The 20000-nt window shown below is 38.5% G+C and overlaps 4 protein-coding genes across 6 annotated transcripts in view; 2 read left to right on the plus strand and 2 right to left on the minus strand.

Annotated features, from left to right (window-relative positions):
* The window catches only part of LOC149048090 (melanotransferrin-like), an 11939-nt gene extending 9523 nt beyond the window's left edge, over positions 1 to 2416 (minus strand). The window contains exon 1 of the mRNA XM_089200330.1: positions 2280 to 2416. Within this exon, the coding sequence (XP_089056456.1) occupies positions 2280 to 2337 (58 nt within the window). The 5' untranslated portion in view covers positions 2338 to 2416. The remainder of the gene's footprint in view (positions 1 to 2279) is intronic.
* A 1042-nt stretch (positions 2417 to 3458) lies between these two features.
* On the minus strand, positions 3459 to 18353 carry LOC113685420 (serotransferrin). Of its 2 annotated transcripts, XM_089200332.1 has the most exons (7): positions 18330 to 18353; positions 14450 to 14638; positions 13716 to 13899; positions 6516 to 6734; positions 5653 to 5931; positions 4967 to 5227; positions 3459 to 4136 (listed from the first exon to the last, which is right to left on the minus strand). In XM_089200332.1, the coding sequence occupies exons 4-7, from the start codon at positions 6664 to 6666 to the stop codon at positions 3745 to 3747; spliced, it is 1083 nt and encodes a 360-aa protein (XP_089056458.1). In that variant the 5' UTR covers positions 6667 to 6734; positions 13716 to 13899; positions 14450 to 14638; positions 18330 to 18353; the 3' UTR covers positions 3459 to 3744. The 2 variants fall into 2 exon arrangements, with proteins under 2 accessions (XP_089056458.1, XP_089056457.1); XM_089200331.1 differs by lacking the exons at positions 13716 to 13899; positions 14450 to 14638; positions 18330 to 18353 and adding an exon at positions 10416 to 10521.
* Positions 12444 to 15241, plus strand: LOC113685419 (adenosine receptor A2a). Its single transcript, XM_027202929.2, has 2 exons — positions 12444 to 13047; positions 13618 to 15241. The coding sequence occupies exon 2, from the start codon at positions 13645 to 13647 to the stop codon at positions 14572 to 14574; it is 930 nt and encodes a 309-aa protein (XP_027058730.2). The 5' UTR covers positions 12444 to 13047; positions 13618 to 13644; the 3' UTR covers positions 14575 to 15241.
* Positions 15744 to 20000, plus strand: part of LOC113685398 (adenosine receptor A3-like) — a 5404-nt gene continuing 1147 nt past the window's right edge. The window contains exon 1 of one of the 2 annotated variants that reach the window (XM_089200334.1): positions 15744 to 17043. In XM_089200334.1, the coding sequence (XP_089056460.1) occupies positions 17034 to 17043 (10 nt within the window). In that variant the 5' untranslated portion in view covers positions 15744 to 17033. Of the gene's footprint in view, positions 17044 to 18701; positions 18920 to 20000 lie in introns of those variants that run through there. The other variant, XM_027202908.2, reaches the window with a different exon arrangement.

Consider the following 20000-nt stretch of genomic DNA (forward strand, 5'->3'; position numbering starts at 1 on the left):
CTCTGCTTTACGGGAAGGCGAAGTGAAGAATCTTAAACACAGCGACTACACCATGTGATGGTTTCGCGACAGTCTTCACATTCGATGACGTCATGCCCCCCAGCAGGTCGCTGTTCCATTTGCGGTTTGTATTTTTGGTGGTTTCGGCGAGATAGCCTTCACGTCACGCCACAAGCAAGCTCGACGATTCACCACAATATCGAAATATTCCGTGCAGTGCTAAGCAATTTAATGTTCAGATACAGCTTCTGATGTTCTGCAAAGCTATTCGACATGACGCTACACCATTTGTATGTACGCTGTACCATTCGACATAACGCTGAGCCATTTCACGCAACGCTACACCATTTGTGTGTACGCTGTACCATTCGACATTACGCTGAGCCATTTCACGCAACGCTACACTGTTTGTGTGTACGATGTACCTTTCTACATTACGCTCAGTCATTTCACGCAACTCTACACCATTTGTGTGTAAGCTGTACAGCGTTTGGGTGTACGCTGTACCATTTGGGTGTACGCTGTACCATTCGACATTACGCTGAGCTATTTCACGTAACGCTACACCGTTTGTGCGTACGCTGTGCTACTCGACATCACCCTGTGCCATTTGACGCAACGCTACACCGTTTGTGTACTGTATTGCAAATGAGCGCTAAGCTATTCGTAGTTGAGCTAGTCCATTTCACAATTTCATCAACTCGACCTAGGCAAGTGGACCGTTTATCATTTGGCTAGACTATTCATGTTTAGGTGTTCTGTTTCATGAAGGAAAACTAAATCGTGTATAATTTGGCCATGCCATTCCTTTATTAGCTATTCTATCCTGCAGCTGATATTTAAACCAGCTTCGTGTTTGCTGATCTATTTGACATCCTTATATTTTTGGTGGTGACGATACAACAGGAATGTATAAGTTACCCTTAACTTCGCTTCGTGATTGGTCTAGAAAAAGTCGTGCCACCCAGTTGACCAATCAGACAAAAACTTAAAACGTGTCGTGAACAGACTATTGTTCCATATGACAAGGAGCGTCAAACTAGCTATCAGTATCATGCTCTGAGGAAAATTAATTAGCTGACCTCGTCTCTTGGGTCTATGATTAGGAAGCCCCGGGAAAGAAGGGTGATTTCTTGGCGAAAAAATCTTATTCTCCATCTGCTTTCTCAGCAAATCCAGGCAACCCCGTGTTTTCCATCATTACCCGATGTGCAAGAGCAGATATTTTGCCTAGCCACTCGAGAATCACTCTAACTTTTCAACTATTTTCGCCCGTACGTGATGGTTAGTTTCATTAAATATCCAGTTACAAAAGATATCTACTTTCACTTTTTACTCTTAAACTCTCTATGGAATAAAGACATAAATGAGGAAAGATTCCTTCTCTTTCTATTGAGCTCGAGAAAAATAAAATCTTTACTAAATACACAAATAGCTCGATCTCTGCATTAGTCATCAAATACTGTGCCCATACAGAACTTGAGCTTCAGATCTAACTGAATTAATTCGTTGTTGTTGTTCTTAATAATTCAATCGGCGTAGACTAGTAGACAGGAAAAGCTGCCAGAATTTTATATGTGTTTAGGTTACATCTTTTAAGAAAAGGCAAATCACTTGGCACGACCCTCAAACAAGAACGAGTTTGAATTATCGTTCCACAAACTACGAATAATGCCAAAGTATCTAAAAAAAACTGACCATGCTCACCAAGAAGGTGACATTTACTTCACATCAAAGGATCTTAAAATAAATTTCTTGTAACTCCTTAAGCTCCTCGGCTAGAGCAGACAGTTTTCAAGCTTGAAAGTTGCCGTTGCAACTTCGTTATTGCGTGTGTACACGAACAACGTTTTCAGCACGATATTACTACAATATGTCATTGCGATATCGCAAAGTTTTCGAACCAAGTTAGGGCTTGCAGCCATTCCAAGCGATGTCTGTCGCGAGGATATGATAACACGCACAAAACCAACGAACAATCGAAACCGAACTTGGACTTGTAATTATAATTGAAAGGAGGAGAAGCACCTTAGCTTTAGTACATGCTTCCAACAAATAAGCTGAGCCGATGAAACGAGCAACAACACTGAGAAAGCGAAATCTCCTTCGACATTCAGTCTTATTTTGTGTTACTAAATCCTGCAAGTGAAACACTTACGAAAGAAATGAAAAACGGAAGATTACCGAAAAGGAAAGAAGGCAATAAGGAAGAAAACTCAATGATGATACCCAGCTATAAGAATCTTTGTGATAATCGTAACAATAAAAGGTTAGCACACCTGAATATGCATAGTGAACGGTGATAAAGAGCATCAGAACGATCAGAATCCTCTCCATGTTTGATGAAACCGTTAAAACACCAAGACAACGCCTTGAATTTTCTCGAAGTGAAAACGATGCTAATCAGTAATGCACTGAAGCGTCACGGAAGTGTTTGTTAGAGCTGACAGATTTTCATTCCTCAATCTCACATATTGATTGCTGAAACTCGATAGGTCATCTTGAACTCGACCCACTTTTGCCATGTTTGGCTTGCCAAAGTTACTGTCGCATTAAACTACTATCCTTTGACCAAAATTTCACCGACTAATTAATGCGTCAAACATAAACTGATCTCTCTCTAAGAAAAGAGAGAAAAAAATTTTGCGCGAAGTGATCCTTTTTTCCTGCTGATTTTTTGGGTTTTGGTTGACACTTGCGTTACATATGCTGACTTCAATACTTGCAACGGAAGGATAATTTCTTGTTAAAGCCATATTTACTCCATGTTGCTGCCAGTATAACCGTACCCAGGGTGCGAGTCACAGACATTAAAATAAAAACGGCGCTCAAATTCGTTTTCCTCAAAAGAGAGGGGTCAGATCCTGCCATTACGCGCCAAACTAAACAAGCGGACTTGTATTTCTTTTGCCCCGATGAAGTCTTATCCAGACATATCTTGCATATCATGACAGCTAAATGGTTAAAATTTGGAAGCCTGCAGGACGGGACATCTGCTCTTTTGAAGATAAGCGACTCACAAAAACTTGGCAAGTTTTTCAAATTGGGGGTCGCAATTATTTCTCACTTCTTGTTGACAGATTTTTCGCTCAAAAAAGGTTCAATACTCCCACTGCTGGTACTATCATATCAACAACATCAACCCCTCGTGTTTTCCCTTTCTGCGTTTGGGTCGAAGTTGGATGAAATGAAACCTGTAAATTTTAGCTCAGTCGTCTCATGACCAAGAAAGAAAAACTTTTTTCACAAGTTTACGACACAGAAGAAAATCTGACTACTCCGTGAGGATTTGAAGCTTAGATCTTTTGATCTTCCGACTTTGCTGATCGAAGGCTCTGTCAGAGGTTCAGCGATAGCCGGAGCGTTCGATCGTGAGATCTGAAGGTCGGAGGCTCGAATCCATGAAGGTTCGGCTGAGCTTACAAGGAAGTCTCAACATCTTCTGTTACGAAATTAAGTCGTTTCATGAAATTTTTATTTGTAGACTAGGAATTCGAACTAGACAAAGAATTGCAATCTGCAACTCCTCAATGGCTAATAAACAGTCAAGTTAAATGAGATCGAAGGGGTTCCATCTTCACATTGACCATTCTTGAGTATCCATAATGTAGAGCATTGCGTAGTCAGCAGTTAACAACATGTGTACAGACATTCTCACTTCTCATGGCTCACATGAAACGTGCTTTCCAAATCTAACCTCGAGGCTAACTATGGCGGTTACTAAGTTTGTTTCCTCTTTAGCTCCTACATGAGCAGAGCGTTCAGCGCAGCTGTAAACAGCATGAGTGCGGTGACGGGCGAAGTCGCAGAAGAAGTAGAAACGATTGCATCGCAAGATGTCAGCGCCTTCACATTTTTGCCATAAACGTCTCCAAGGTAACCCATATAGTTCTGTTTATCCACCGCTATACCTTTGAGTGCTGTAGTTGCATCTTTAAAGATCAGATCTTCCCCGTTGTTATATTTGGAGGAGTTGAAGAGCTGGAACTTATTCCAGTCAGTCTGAGTCTTGCCGTACTTGTCACTCATGGCCTTTAAGATTTTAATGATGTCTTCGATGTCAGAGTTGTCCTTCCTTGTAACCACTGCATGCGCAGGACTTGCGCCGAGATTGCATTCCTTGTATTCTTCAATCTCTGAAAATGATTGAAAAGATCTTGTATGATATATACTGCCAAAAACTCTGCCAAGCAAAATCCGTACCCCTTACTAAAGGCTTAGACCGTAAATAGTCACAGAAGATGGGGGATTTCCCACATTTCTTTCCTACCAGATACGCGGATTCATTGCTGTTGTAAGGGGCGAGAATTTGACCCTAGGAAAAATTGAATCTCGTAGAGATCTGTCGACCAACGTAAAAACAAGCTTTGAACCAAATTTTAAGAGACTAGAAAATGAGTGCGGCGATAGAAGGAGGAGAGAGAATGGAGTACAAATGCCCGAGGTTCGTCATTTCCATGGTAATCGTTACTTCGGGGTTGCAGTGTATCATACCTTAGCAACTGAACGAATTACACTGAATTTTGGAGTAATCATGCATTAAAATCATTCACAATTGGTTGCCCGTGTAGCGGAATTGCCCCATGATGAGACAACTTCATTGATGTGTAACAATTCAGGACGAAGTTATTTGCACGCATATCAGGGGAGATATAATTAGAACAGACAGCCGCTGTTTAAACTTACACTGAGAAAGCTAAAGGGCTTGAATTTTTTTTTATCTTTTTAATTCTTTATATTTATTTTACGCTATCATTGTTTGTACATGAAAGGAATACAAATGGGTACGAACAAATTATTAGGACAATTAGTAGAAATGCAGTGGATAAAGTGTGAAAGACAGCATCCCGTCCAGGGTCAATAGCAATTTTTCACGTACTTCGTGGCACAGAAATATTTTACGCTCGAGTAACAGTGATACAAGCCAGTTGTGTATAACCTTAATCTTCATTAATGTATACATTACCCATTCTCCCTCCATTCTGGCACAAGAACTGGTAGTCGTTTTTATTATCCTCATCATAAAACTCGGCTGGTGAGTCCACCTGGCGCTTTACAAAAGCCACGTCGCCCTTCCCATCCTTCATACATTTGAAGGCGCCTTTATGGCTGACGTATTCATTAACTGAAGAGTTTGTAGAGCACTTGTCATTTCCAGTACCGGCGCACAAACTGCACAGGTTTTTGACCTTCTCGTATGCAGCTGCACTAATTTTATCTTTGGTACCTAGCAAACCAAACAAAATTGAAGGGACATATAAAAAAATGGAATCTTACGGTTGAACTGTAATCGAAGACATTTCAAAGACTGAAAAAGCTGTGTTGCCTTATTGATCATACTGATATATGCTTAGACATTGTTATATTTTTTGATTAAGGAAAAAAAACGAATAGCTGCCATCTACCTCTTTAATATTGTCTTAAGGGACCCACTCACTATACGCGAAAGGAAGTTTGCGGAGTTCTCGATTTTGAGGTCTTGCTTTGTGAAGAAAATTTAAAATTGACGTATAGCGGCGGCTTGAGGCAGTACAAAATACTAAGCAGACATCGTGAGGCAGGAAATTTATGCACTATCCACTTTCCTTCTTCTGAATTATCACTATAGCAATAGAACAGAGCGAATTCGATTACGCATGTTCACGAACGAACCTGGGACACAGCTCTCACTGAAGAACTTTGAAGCTGAAAAGTAGGCCTTGTATGGGCTCTTACAATCCACGGGATCCATGATCTTTGAGCGCAGAAGATATCCCACGGAAATTTTCCAACCTGCATTCTTTTCAGCCTGAGTGTGGCAAGACTTCTTCCCTTTAAGACTCTTTAAGTCGAAGCCTGTGTTACTCTTTTTCACAATGGCAACACTGTAGTATTTCACGTCATACTCGCCATACTGCTCAGAAACAATGACTTTGAAGTTATATCTTTCACCTGTATCGTAAGATGTCGGAAGAATGTGAAACAACTCACGCATAAGCTGCAAATTTCTTAATTGCCCTATCAAATATTGAATATTAGTATATACTACAACAGTGGATAGCGTTGAAGGCGCGCTCTGATTGGCTTCTCAAACTCCGAATATCCTAGCTATTCTTCTCCCAGCAATGTGCGCGGGATTTGCACCCGAAAATATTGTAATCGTTACAAGAATAAATGTGTTAAAATTATCTTTTAATTTGGTGCCATATTAACTCATCATTTTAGTTTATACTAAAACAAGTTTCAGGCCAGGGATTCATGCGTTCGAAATCAGGCCGTTTCGCGTGGTCGTCATTTTTGAACTTGGTATTCAAAAATGGAAAAAAGGGATTAAAATGAAATAAAAATACAACCAAAAACGAAACAGAAAAATTTTCACTGAAACAAATTAGCTTTTTACTCATTTGTTTTTATGGAAATCTATACATCTAAGGTCAAATGACGATTTATTGAAAATCTTCAGTCCATTTTTCTTACTGAAAATCCACGGAAGATGAAAGATATTTACCAGCCGGGTAAATCCAGCTTCAACTTACCCGCTGAGTAAGTGTCTCCACCACTCAATGTCACCAGATCAGCCTCGCTGTTTTTTATCTTTTCCATGCAATCGTCAGGGTCAGTTCCATCGACACAACTTGTTTTAACAGCTAAGCTCATGTTTTGAGCAGTCATGTTTACGTGTTTCATAAATTCATCACACTTGGTTTTTTCCCCAGGCAATGCGCACCATCGAAAATAAATTTCTGCAGAGAAAACTAAAAAATATATTCTTTAAAATCTTAATCCTCCAAAGTTATCGTTCATTCTTCAACCAGGTGAATTCAGCACTAGGAAAACCTATTCTTCACCCTTTAACTACCAAGATCTCATTGTTAATTATCCTCATTAGCAATTACCTGTTTGCTGGACAATGTATCAATATTATTGAAAGAAATTACATGCTAATATTTGATTGGTTTGGACAACTTGTGCCACTCCTGTAACCAATGGCCGTGTCTGATGATTAGCCTTTGCCTTTTTCTTTATTTAATCATCACTGAGAGAATTATCGATTTCTTAGGAACATACTGCAAACTCTAAGGTCTAAAAGGCTATTATCATTTTAATCCTAAATGGGCCGAACCTCTTGCCTCAGTTCACTGTTTCCATCCTGATTTCAAGTAATGAAGACGTTTTTCTGATTTCGTTCAGAATCTTTTCAGCGTTCCATAGCGTCAGAAAACAAATAGTAATTTCTTAAACGATATGAGTATCGAATCGTTGCTTCCCTCTTTTCGACTGCGCATCTTTCACGGACAGTTTCGTAAAGATCATTTTTCGATCTCCATGGCGGTGGCCTTGCGTTGGTTTATCGACCATAACTTACAATTTTACCATTTAGCGTCCAAAATATTTCGCAAACGCTTGAATAAAAAAAAGAGTAGAATTTGTGGAATTGTGTAAGAATCGTAAAATTAGAAAATGTGGCGAATCGTTTGACAGGATTCAGAGAATCGGAATAGGTTTAAAAGGTTGTCAAAACGATAAAAACGTAGAGGCCAGGAACGCGAGAAGCTGATTAGAAAATCGACTTCAATGACATTTTGGGGACACATATCAAACTGTATTTTATTGCTATTTAACATACCGTATTTACCCGTGTATAAGTCGACCTTTTACTGCCTAAAAATCGGTCCAAAAAATCGCCCTCGACTTATACATGGGTCAAAATCTGAGATAAAAAAACTTTCAGGACAAATTAGCATAATAATTGTCTGATATGTAAACAAACAATCCACTTTTACACGGTACAAGTTCCGATGTCTTTTCTCCGCACACCTCGAGCAGTCTAAGTTTAAAAGCTTAAGATTAAATAAAGAACTGATAGTTGCAGCCAATAAAGTGATAAGTCCGCTCGACGAAAGCCACATTTCTCGCTTCGAAGTTTTGCTGCTTAGTAACCTGGCTTTGTATTGTTTAGCACGTCTTCCAATAAAATGCTGGTTGGCAGGGTTTTTGTTTTGGTTGTTACGCGCCTTTACACAACGACAAAGGTTCGTTAGAAAGTAGTATGTTTGATTTTGTAAGCTAATTTCAAAAATTGTGAAGAAAATGCTGCTTACACGTGTCGCTAAAACACGCTAAAACGCTCGCGTACACGCAATAATAAACTTCTCGTCCAAACTTGCTGTGATTTTTTTCATATAACCATAGTACCTGAAAGAAAATTCTAAGAAATATAAGATTAGTTTTTCAAGGAAATTCTTGCCCAGAAATAAGAAAAACTTATTTTTGGACTCCAAAATGGGGGGTCGACTTATACACGGGTAAATACGGTATTCTCCGACTTAGCACTTATTGCAGTCTAACGATTTTTGAGGGAGTTTGCTCTTGTAATGGTTCATTGTTGCTAACTGGTCGTCTGAATACATAAGTTCAATTCAGTAACGAAGTTCTCCGGAATGGAAAATCATACACAGATAATAGGCCATTACGGTTCTTAAGATCCTTGGAAAGTAAAGTACAATTGTGGTTTAGTAACACAGTGAGCTTTAGGCGAACAACACCTTTACACGAGTGTGGCAAAACACTTTAAGAGCCCTTGGGCAAGAGTCTCAAAGTTTATCGAGGCGTTTCGTCGACTATTTCAAATAGAGTATAGCACATTCGTGTTTACATTCTGCCTTCGCGAAGGTCTCAATCTCAACTAGCGTAATTTTTGTTTTCCTGTAGCAATCTTTTCTCCAAAAGTTAGACGCAGTTTTTCACTTCCGAAGCGGAAGTTCTGTCGTTAAACGACTCTTCTATTGTTCTTTTTCAAACATGATGCTATAGATTCGCCCTGCGGTTAAGCAGTTTCTTCAATGTGTATAAGTTTTGAACGCTTTTGAGTTTCTCTGCAAGTCAAGTTGCACCCGAAGAAGAGGAGCACAAACTGAACTGGGGCCGGTACAAGCAGTCTATCTTGCATCTAAAGAGAAGACCGGAATCACCGAATACCCTTCTTCGTCGTGATGAACTTGAAAATACATTCTTTATGGTGTGGGATTTTATGAGAGTAGCTCATGTTTTGCATAATGACCTTATGGTTTGGAATGAGCGTGAAAACTCTCTTACTGACTAATTACACTTGAGCCAATCAGAAATCAGTACAAGCAAAGTGCACTATATTTAGGTTAGACGAGTTTGGGCACGAAACGCGTTTTGATTTATGTTTCGTAGCTAGACGTAGTCTTTCGATGGTTGTTGAGAGAGTAAAGTTTCGTGAAAAAATATGCGTGAGGTGCACCACGATCTGAGTGACCTCGAATCAAAAATCCTTATCTGGATCATTCCAAAGGTTCATTCATTAATCCTGTCTATAATGCAAATACTTTTTTTTCGTTTGTGGTTCGTGATGTTTAAAATATATCGCTAGTTTCGTTTTAAGTGGTAGAACATTAACATGGAAGAAAGCACATAATTTCAAATTCTATCAATATTGAGTGACAGCACATTCTATAAATCTTTCTGAAATTAATGAGATCGCAGAGAGTATCACTTGATTTCTACTCTAAAGGAAGGCCCTATCAGCAGCTTCTAGAGAAAATACCTAAACCTACCAACTGCCTAATCTTCTGCGCCAGATATTTATTAGAGTTTCGATATTTATTAGAGTTTCGAGTTTCAAGCGCTTAGGCGCGAAACTCAGAGTCACAGAGAATCGATGCGTCCTCTTTAATTCTTTAACTTATGTATACTTAGCTCTGCTACCACAGCATTGAGCACTTTATGCCAAGGTAGACTCTACCCCCACATTAATTTATAATTTTGAAGTATATATAAAATTCTAGATCTTTTCTATCAGGAAACTCGCTTTTGTGTACCAAAGACAATCTATAAAATTTCCACGAGTCAAAATCTCAGGGTTCATTGTCATGCTTCACAATAAACAGAATCTGGATGGCAGAAGGTCGATTGCTCGAGGTTCGACTGCGACGAAAGAGAGTTAAATATTAGAAAACGTTCTTTTAAACGGCTATAGGCACATCCATCTCAAAAATAAAACCTATGCCCCCCTTCTTTTTTGAAAGCTTTCCTCTAAACTGGTGAAATAAACACGAAATTTTCTGTCTCTCTGAAATTGCGTATCAATTTTATTTAAATTACGCTGATTTGCAGGAATGCATCGCACCAACATCGGTTTGAAGAAGCAGCGCTTTTGGCTGTATGTGTGCTTTCAAAGTTTAAACTAAAATTTGGACAAAAGTTGCATAAAATTGCGCGAAAATAATCACCTGTTTAAAAGTGATACAACCTAAAAAGAAATTCACTTCCGCCACAGAAACTATCCCCCACAAATTGAAGCAGCCGCAAATGTTGAAGGTTGAATCAGAACGTTTTCAACCTTTATCAAAACAGCACTGATGCAACGGCGTAGATTTCAGACAAGACACATCGAAAAAAAGCTTGCTTACCTGAAAATGCGTAATGGATAGTGAGCAAAAGCAAACAAACGAATCGAATATTCGCCATTTTTGTTTAAACAGTCAGTTTTGAAGCACTCAGACACCGCCTCGAACTGACTCGTCGATCGGCGGGGCTTAAAATGTATAGCCAGTAAATCTAATGGAGGGTGAAGTTTTGCTTGGCAACAAAATGCATCACAACAAATCAGATGTCAGAGAAAGTGAGTTGTACGATGTGTCTGAACACGAATATTGCCCTGATTTGCGCACTGATGCAAATAAACAAATTCGTCTCGAACTGTTTTCTCACAACTAACGGACCTGAGCTGAACACAATTATCGGTTACACGGAAAAAAACGAGTATAACAGGAATAGACAACTCAAACCCCATTCAAGCACAACAGAAAATACGTTTAAGCGATAATTGATATCATCAAAGGTAATTTTTGGTTATGGCCAAGCAAGGATAGTTTACGGCGAGCTTTTTTAACCTTGCCAGATATCTGCTAAGCAAGGGTGTTTTTTTATAGGAAAGGATGATTATGTATAAACGAACATGAGCATTATTTAGACAACATAGCACCCACAGTTGTGTCACCGATTCTCGTGTGCTTTATTTTTAAATTTGCGTTTGACGAAACACAGCTTTGTAGAATGAAGAAACTTGCCACATGCGAAAACTGCATCAAGGTAGAGAAGAATCTAAGCTAAGGAGTATGGTTAGACCTGTAGGAGTAGGAAAAAAAATTACCGTTGGTTTTGACGTCTGTTTTCTCCTCAGGCGTTTTTGTATTGTTGAGGTTCAACTGCATTGCTTCCTCGGACCGTGAGTCTTTTAATTTATTTACCTATTCATTCGTCTACGTTACTTTGACCGAAGACACTGTGGTCGCCATTTTGAAAGCCTGCTGGCTTATAGGTCGGACAACTTAATGAAGTGAGAAGTTTTTGGCCCAGGTGAGAAAGAAGGACGGTTCGGATTATGAACCCGACAGTTTGCGGGTAATATCAGCGTCCCTGTAAGGAAGCAGGCAGCAGTGTTGCTATTCCCAAGCAAAGAAAGGTTACTAACAGCCGCAAAGTCCCCGGATGAATAGCTTGCATCCTTCTTGAGCACAAATGTACACTCTCGCTAATTCGCAGCTCCTGATATTTTGGTGGATTTTGAAATATCACTCGTGTTGTTTATCATAAATAACCCGCAGAAACCATGCTTTTTCTGATACTAAAGATTACACTGATGATTGTCATATGATGGTATTAAAAATAATGCTACATATAATAGTTATGATAATTAATGGGTAAGTTCGTGTAGAGTTCAGCGCACCTGAACGTCACATGGAGAGTGAAATCTAAGTTGACATACGTAATCTTAGAAGGGAAAAATTCATAAATCTATAAACGCCTGTATTTCGTTGGTTAGCTCAAATCTTTTGGCAAACAGCGGTGTTATATTTATCTACAATCAAACCTGTATTAAGCGGTCATCCTGTATTTTAATTAAGCGACCAGTTTTCAAAGTCTCGAAATTCTTTTCCATTTAAACACTGCAATTTTCACTTCTATCAAGCGTCTGTGGTCACACTTTATTTATTTAGCCCCAAAGACGTGTTTGCAATATCTTCTACCAGTTAGAAAGGTCACTTAAAGCGAAACTACTTATTAAATAAAACTAAGCAAAACTTTGTATATTTAATCTATGTTTATCTCCCGCAATCAATACTAGTAGTAATTTTTTCAAGTTGAGTACATGTAGTGATCAATTATGAGATAAAATAGCGTTTTTTTTATCGTTTTCTATATACAGGTTCCTCTTTACCGAGGAACCTGTGAACCCGTATTAAGAGGGAAACCTGTCTTTACATGTTTTTTTGTTTTTTATCATAATTGCCGTAATACCGATCGATCTAAAATTGTAATCTTCATGACAGATGTGCATCGTTACTGCCTGTGCGGCGTTTGACGATGTTGACTTAGGAAATATCACGGGTCAGAGGTCGATAAAAATAATTTCCTGAAAAATAGAGTAACACTGCAGTAGAGAGTTTTTTCTCATCTTAACCTTCACCTAATTTCAAAATCCAAGATGGTTTACAAACACGTCGCAAGTGCATCGCTGCATGTTTTGTTGCAAGATAAACCCGTGTGAAGTGGCGTTATCCTCGAATTCAGAAAGTAAACGACTAAACTTCTGCCGTTACAAGTCTTTCTCAAAGTATTTATCGGATTCTTGCCATTTGAACAAAAAAAACATAAAATAAGGAATCTAGACTACATTCTTTACATCATGCTGCAAGGAGTAAACTTGTCGAAAAGGAATATTAGCAACCGGAACTATTGAAAAGATGTGTCATAGGGGAAATCCACCTCTAACGCACACTAACATCTACTGGTAACCTTCGCGTCGTCTTCGGTTCAAGCTTTACAGGGTGGAAACCACTCGATACCTCAGTCACATTTATTTATGAACATCACGTGCCAAGGGCTTGGGATTCATATAAAAAGGAACAAACTAGCGGATATGTAATGTGCTCGTGACTTAGCAGCCGGCAGATAGAAGAAGTAGACATCATCAAACGTCACAATCAAATTAAATACCTAAAGTGTAATCAGTCCTGGCATTCTTAGATATTTTTTAAGGTGAGTTGATTAATAAATTGTATAAAATTCTGGTCAGTTTTGTCGCATTATTGTCAACTATTGAAATAACGAAGCCATTATCTGTGTAGAGAATGAAATAGCTCAAATTGGGCATATGCTGTTTCATTCAAGCAGTTCTTTCTGATTCATTCAGAAGCTCACTCAGTTATAAAAAAGGAGAGCAAATTTTACGTTAGGTATGTTCAATAATGACTTTGAAACACAAACTTTCTGAGTTGGAAGGAAGCGAAAGAATTTAAAGACAGGTCAAGGGATTGTGTCTGACGCAGTGAAGTTATTCATGTATCCAGTGCCCACGTAAAAAGTTTTTAGTTAAAAAAGGAACCGCACTTCGCTTTGTGGACCATTACTCAACCATCTAAATTGATTTATTTCAATTGCGATGCCTCTGGCCTGTAGAGCAGATGTAACTTTGGCGAGCGAGTGCTCAGTATTTTCTTAGCGACAGTAATGGCTGCCATCTTTGATTTTTAATTCTTTACTTGATATCATCTTCAAATTTCCTTTAACTGCCTGGAAAATCGTTAACTTTTTGGATCTCTCTTGCAGGAAGCCGGTCAAGTATCAACTTCCAAGATGGCACAAAGCGATGAAAGCCCTCCCAAGATACTGATAGAAAGGATACGCATCAACAGCACACTACTTACAGTTGTCCTCGCCATTATTTCCGTAGTAACCACGACAGGAAACCTCCTAGTAATCTGGACTATCTATAGGAATCCGCGCTGGGAACAACGGACCGTTTCCAAATTGCTTGTAGTGAACCTCGCTGTGGCAGATTTGATGGTTGGCCTCTTGGGTGAACCACTTTTGATAATCAGTCATTTAGTGCTGAAAAACAGTCATAATGAGTTAGCGAATAATTTTACGACCGCAGCTGGATTGGTGCTCATCTTAACGATGGCCGCTTCAAGTTGTACAATTTACAACCTTACATTAGAGAGGTACCTTTCTTTGGAGATGCCTCCGTGGCGAGAGAAGCTGTTTACTGGTTTGCCTGGGAAGCTCAGGATTTGTTGTATTTGGAGTTTTGCATTACTTATAGCCTTTCTTCCAACTCTTATTGGAAAAGTGGATATGATTAAACTGTTTCATTCCGGCTTTTTTGTCTTTGTTGCAATTGTTGTAATCGGTTTGTACATGCGCATGTTCATAATCATCCGAAAATTCAACAAGACGCCTCTCACACAAAGAATTAATCAGCCACTTGTTCAACCTGGGCATGCGTATACTGCAGCGAAAAGACGAGAGCATTCATTTGTCAAAGACATGTTTCTCTTTGTTGGAGTATACGTAGTGTGTTACCTTCCTTTTTGCATCGCTAGTTTTAATAGTTATTCTTCTATATCAATAGTAGTAGAAAAAACTGATTTGATCTTACTTGCGTTCTTGAACTCCGCTCTCAATCCAGTTCTCTACACATTTACAATGCCACGTCACCGACGCAAAGTAAAGAAGATTCTTGATGGTTTAATTAGAGCGCTCCGTTTGTCTCTTTGTAGGTAGAAAAGTGAGCTTTATGGAGCTTAACCCAACGGCATGATAGCCGGCTCTTGTTCAAATAGGCTATCTATTGATGAAAATATGCTTTTAAACAACTGTTTTTGCTATTAACCAATTACGCTGGTCTAGTCTACAAACAACTGAAAATAATAGTTGACATTCACCGCTAAAGTCTTTTAATCAAGATGACGATTTTTTGAGTCAGTTTTCATCTCTCACACGTACGAAAGCCCATTTTTTGCCCTTGAAAGTACACCGTTATGATGTTCTACTATTTTAATAGCCCTGAATGAAAACTTGATTAAATTCAACATAGTTTCCTTTTGATATATATCTAACAGTTGATAGCCTCAACATTTTGCCATATCTACTGAATAAGCTTTTGAAGAAATCAGACAAAGTTTGATGCTACTCTGGCTTAAAGATTTAATGAATGTAACCAAGAAGTTACAGTTCATAGACCCAACGTTTTAACACTCTTGTCTGGTACTTTCATAAGGGGTGATCTAATCGTTGCAACAAGAGGCCCATTTTTAGAACATTCTGTCAAACAAGGTTGAGCAGGTCACTAGTTGAAACAACTTTAATGCAATTATGAATCAAATAGGATTTATCATAAGAAATTTTATTGTAAAGTTGTTACTAAAATAGGCAAATGAATTCTTTAACTAATGAAAGTTCCAGTGCTATTTTTTCATCGTAGTTGTAATGCACGGCTCCTTAGCTGGGAGAGCTACAAATAAAAATTTCACTCATTCATATTATAATGGTATCACCACCAAGTGTAGACCGAGTCCGCAGTACAAACAATTATCATAAAATTGTCCCTAAACGTAGCGGTTCAGGAAAGGAATCGTGCCGTTTGAAGCACAGTTTCCAAATTATTTTTAAAACCAGTGGGTCTTAACTCAAACTAGTTAGTACTTGGCCACTTAGCGAAATCTCCCTCTCTCTCTCTCTCTCTCTCTCTCTCTCTCTCTCTCTCTCTCTCTCTCTCTCTCTCTCTCTCTCTCTCTCTCTCTCTCTCTCTCTCTCTCTCTCTCTCTCTCTCTCTCTTCCCCTCTCTCCCCCTCTCTCCCGTTCGCAATCAGAAAGGAAAACACGAGCTGTTTAATTTCAAGGTATTTTCAGCTTATGACTCATATTGTCAGGCGCTATCAACAACCCTTGTCATCTTAAGCCTTGATATCGAGATATTGCGCGCACATCAATGCGTTGTTGGAGACCGTGATGGATCGACAGACAATGCAGAATGTTTCGTACAACGGGCGGAGAGTGGTATATTCTTATCCTCGCAAGACGTTGAGATCCTTGTTTGAAAATCCGAGACCGAAGCTAGACAATCATTTTCATCTGTACAGCTCCATCTCTCTAATATTACTTTACTCATATTATTGAAAGGTTATTATTAGCAAGAACATACCACGTCCGAGTGGAGATACACCCTTAATCAAGCGTTTTCTTTTAGTGATGCATCAACCCTGGCATTAGAATATCTTCAGACGGGAGCAATTTCACGCAGACTTTCATCGTCGCCAGCGATTACTCCGAACCCCTCTAGCTCTCATCTGACCGAGAAGTTTGGCAATGGGGAAAAATCCCAGACTTTCACATCTTTGTTAGAAATGCCGATATGAAGTGTACCATCAAGAAATCATTTGGCACCAAGAGATTATGTGTGGCACTACTTATATAGAATAGGGAGACTTCGAGACACATCGAACAATCTGATGAGACCCCGAGATCGGCTGAAAAAGTTGAATTTCTCATCAGAGAGTTGCGTGACATTACAAATCTGTTGATCAACTATTACCGCATTCCGAGGAAAGGCGGAAAAGTAAAACAAACATTCAAGGTCAACTGACTCTTATAAGCAAGCAAAGTCCAAGTTGCCTATCATAGTCTAAGGTTTCTACGCTTACATTGATTGGGACGTATTTAGAAAATAACTTTGAAGTAGTAAAAATCTCAACCAAAATAGCTTTATTGTTTCGTAATAAAATTCAATGAAATTCAGTAGCTCTAAATCCCAAGGATGTTTGGCTATGATTATACGGGACTTCCGCAAGCGTCACCACTCATGTGATGGAAAGGGAAAGACCCGGATACAACGTGATCAATTTAAATTTACAGGAAATTGAGCTATCAAGAATTGACATGTTCCGGTGGATTTCTCAGTTGACTATTAATGTTTGCTTTTGCCAAACTAGGAAGAAACTAGGGCTATTTCCATATTTCCCATTCGTTCTCAGTGCGCGTGACATCTCAAGAACTTCGAGACGATTCTGTCGGCTCAAACAGAACGGGGTAAGTAAAAAAAATATTTACCACAGTGAGATCTATCAGCTTTGCGACGGATTATCGGGGCCAAGGATAACGTGAATCGCTGATCACTAGAACCATCCGTTTGAAGGTGAATAGCAGTGTTGTGTTGATCTGCTGAACAGCTCCTGGCATTTGCGATGTCTGAAGGTAATTCAATTTAGCAAATACTGAGATTTTTTTACCGTTCTCGCGTGCTCAGAACGCTATCTATTAACGTATTTGTGGAGCGGCTTGAATTGCTCTCATTGTATATACGTTGTGTAAATTCAGGCATTAATCTCTCGGCAATATTGGCAAGAACTCCACAAGACTCCCAACATTTTTAAAGGCGAAGCAAATGAAAGTAAAAATACTCCATAATACGGTTCGGATTTAATGAACAAGCTGACGGAAGATTCTGAGCCAACGAGGCTAAATCGCTTTTCATTTTTAGACCAGTTATCAAAGAAACCTTTCTGATTTGCAATCGAAGGAAATCTTGTTTCTGAACTTAGCTTTTCAATAAGGAATTTGTCGAACAGAAGTGGAATCGAAAGTACTTTAGGAAGAGGAGGAGGGATGAATCATTCTTCTCTTAACCCTTTACCTCCCATGAGTGATCAAGAGAGAATTTCTTCTTACAATATTAATACAATACCAAGCATAGAAGTGACGAGAATAAAGTAAAATATCAATTCGGAGATTATTAGTTGATCCAATACCAAATTCTCCGAATTGACATCATAACAATTGTATATCAGACAGTTAAGAGAACTACTAATGAGATCTTGGGAGTTAAAGGGTGAAACATAATATATATTTCATGATTTCAACCTTAATGGACTTCTTTTGAACTTCAATTGCTAGATTAATTGATAAAAGCATCGATTACAAAGATGGTGGTCACTTTGTTCAATCCGTCTTTCCACATAATTTTCTTTCCTGAGATAGTTATATATGTCCCCCAGTAACTAACCGCTGTGAGGCTAAAATGCGTATCTGCATTCAAATCATAAACAAGAGTGGACTGGGTGATCATCACACTTTGATGACGTTTAGATAAGCTGATTGCCTTTATCCAAATAGGCATTTTACTTTGATAAACCCCAACATTTTCGAGATATACCTTATGATTAAATGAACGTGGCCTTTGAATCAAAGACCTAGTAACGTTTTCTCAAGATTCTGGGGTCTTGTATGACCGGTGCAACCTTGCTACTCTTGTCATTACTAGCTCATGCCAGTCTGTAAACAAGAAAATATGGAAGAGACCGGCAATACCGATTCGACCAGATTATGATATTGTACCCAGTCAATCCGGTAAATCAGCTCATAGACAACATCGGTCAAAATTCATTCTGGAATAGAAGATTCTAATAATTTTGGTATCGAAATAACATAAAATGATTCGATCGAAATTAATAAGTATCAGATAGTATATTGACGAAATTTACCTTCAGTTTCCATACTGTATCACGAGGATTCATTCAAGCTGATGACATCGAAGCTGGTGCAATATTAAGATGAAAACAATTCCTATAATTTTTGTTTCTAAAATTAAATCACTTTCCGCTTAGGTTAGCATTCATGTGACTTGCAAGAGGTTATAGGTGCAGTCACAAATTCTATGAGGAACATGGTTTAAGTGTCATCATTGTCTATACTTGTCTACCATTGTTTCTTATTTTCTATCAGCTGATTTGTTTATCTTTTGCTTTTCCCTTTTCCAGAGTGGACAATTTGTTAAATAGCTTCGTTAACCAAACAAAAATATCTTGATTTTTCTGCGCTACTGAATTAAAACCAAGGTACTTCCGTTCGCCTGCAGAGCGCGTGACATCCTAATTATAGGAGCTAAGAAGTGATTCCAGTTAGACAGGGCAACTCGAACGATGGATAAAAGCTTGACCTGACAGCTATTGGAAAAGGCAAAGCATTCAGCATCGTCACCTTCTTCCAAATTATGAAAATCATTTCTAAACGCTAGTTTGATACAAAAAAGTTTCAGGAGACAAGGCACCTGAAGTCGTGATGCATTTCGGAGGTAAATATTGAATGAATCATTCAAATTCGGTTAACTTGAATGCCTTATTCCTGTAGAATATGAGAAATCTACCTCAGAAACTGCATATTTGCTTATATTTATGTTATAATTGTCAAAACGTTTTAAATCCCCTTCTTAAGTAGAAACAGGTGAGCTTTATGAGCCCGTTAAGTTACTTGGACCTTCGAGAAACGGGCTCCAGGCCACGGTCATGACGATAATATCTTTCTATGGCTGGACGTTAAATTTAGAAATTCTTCTATAATACTTTTGTAATTGAGGTGTATGCTGTGTTGCTCATTTCGCTTTCGTTAATATTGTTGTTCTTGTGAATCGATCCAAACGTAGAGCCAATCCCTTAAATAACAAAGAAATCATAGCCTAGGCTTAGGAAGTGTCGGAACCATGAATTAGAAGCTAAGAGTGCTGATATAAAGAGCAGAAGCTAGATTCTCAAGTTGACCTCAGTGATACAAAATTTAACCAAACAATCAACTCTCTCCCTTAATTTTTCTTCCTAATAAAAATAATTTCGCTTGTCATTTTTAGGCCAATTATCAAAGAAACCGTTCTGATTTGCAATCGAAGGAAATCTTATTTCTGAACTTAGCTTTTTAATTAGGAATTAGTCGAACAGAAGTAGAATGGACAGTACTTTAGGAAGAGGAGGAAGGATGAACCATGCTTCTCTTAAACATTATATATATTTCCAGATTTCAACCTTGATGGACTTCTTTTGAACTTCAATTTCTAGATTGATAAAAGCATAGATTACAAAGATAGTGGTCACTTTGTTCAATCCGTCTTTCCACATGATTGTCTTTACTGAGATAATTATATATGTCACCTAGCTAGCCACTGTGAGACTAAAATTCGTATCTGCATTTAAATCATAAACAAGAATGGACTGGGTGATCATAGTGGAACAAACCGAAAACTAATATACTCACCATTCCTTGAAGCAAAAAAAATGGAAATATATGAGAGGATGGTTATTTTTTACCTTGGTCTGCGAAGATCAGCACATTATGTTGCTATGATACCCTATTAATTGAAAAAAATAATAACTTCACTTCAACAT

The sequence above is a fragment of the Pocillopora damicornis genome, chromosome 3, assembly GCF_964200805.1.
Source record: "Pocillopora damicornis chromosome 3, jaPocDami1.2, whole genome shotgun sequence".
NCBI lineage: Eukaryota > Metazoa > Cnidaria > Anthozoa > Scleractinia > Pocilloporidae > Pocillopora > Pocillopora damicornis.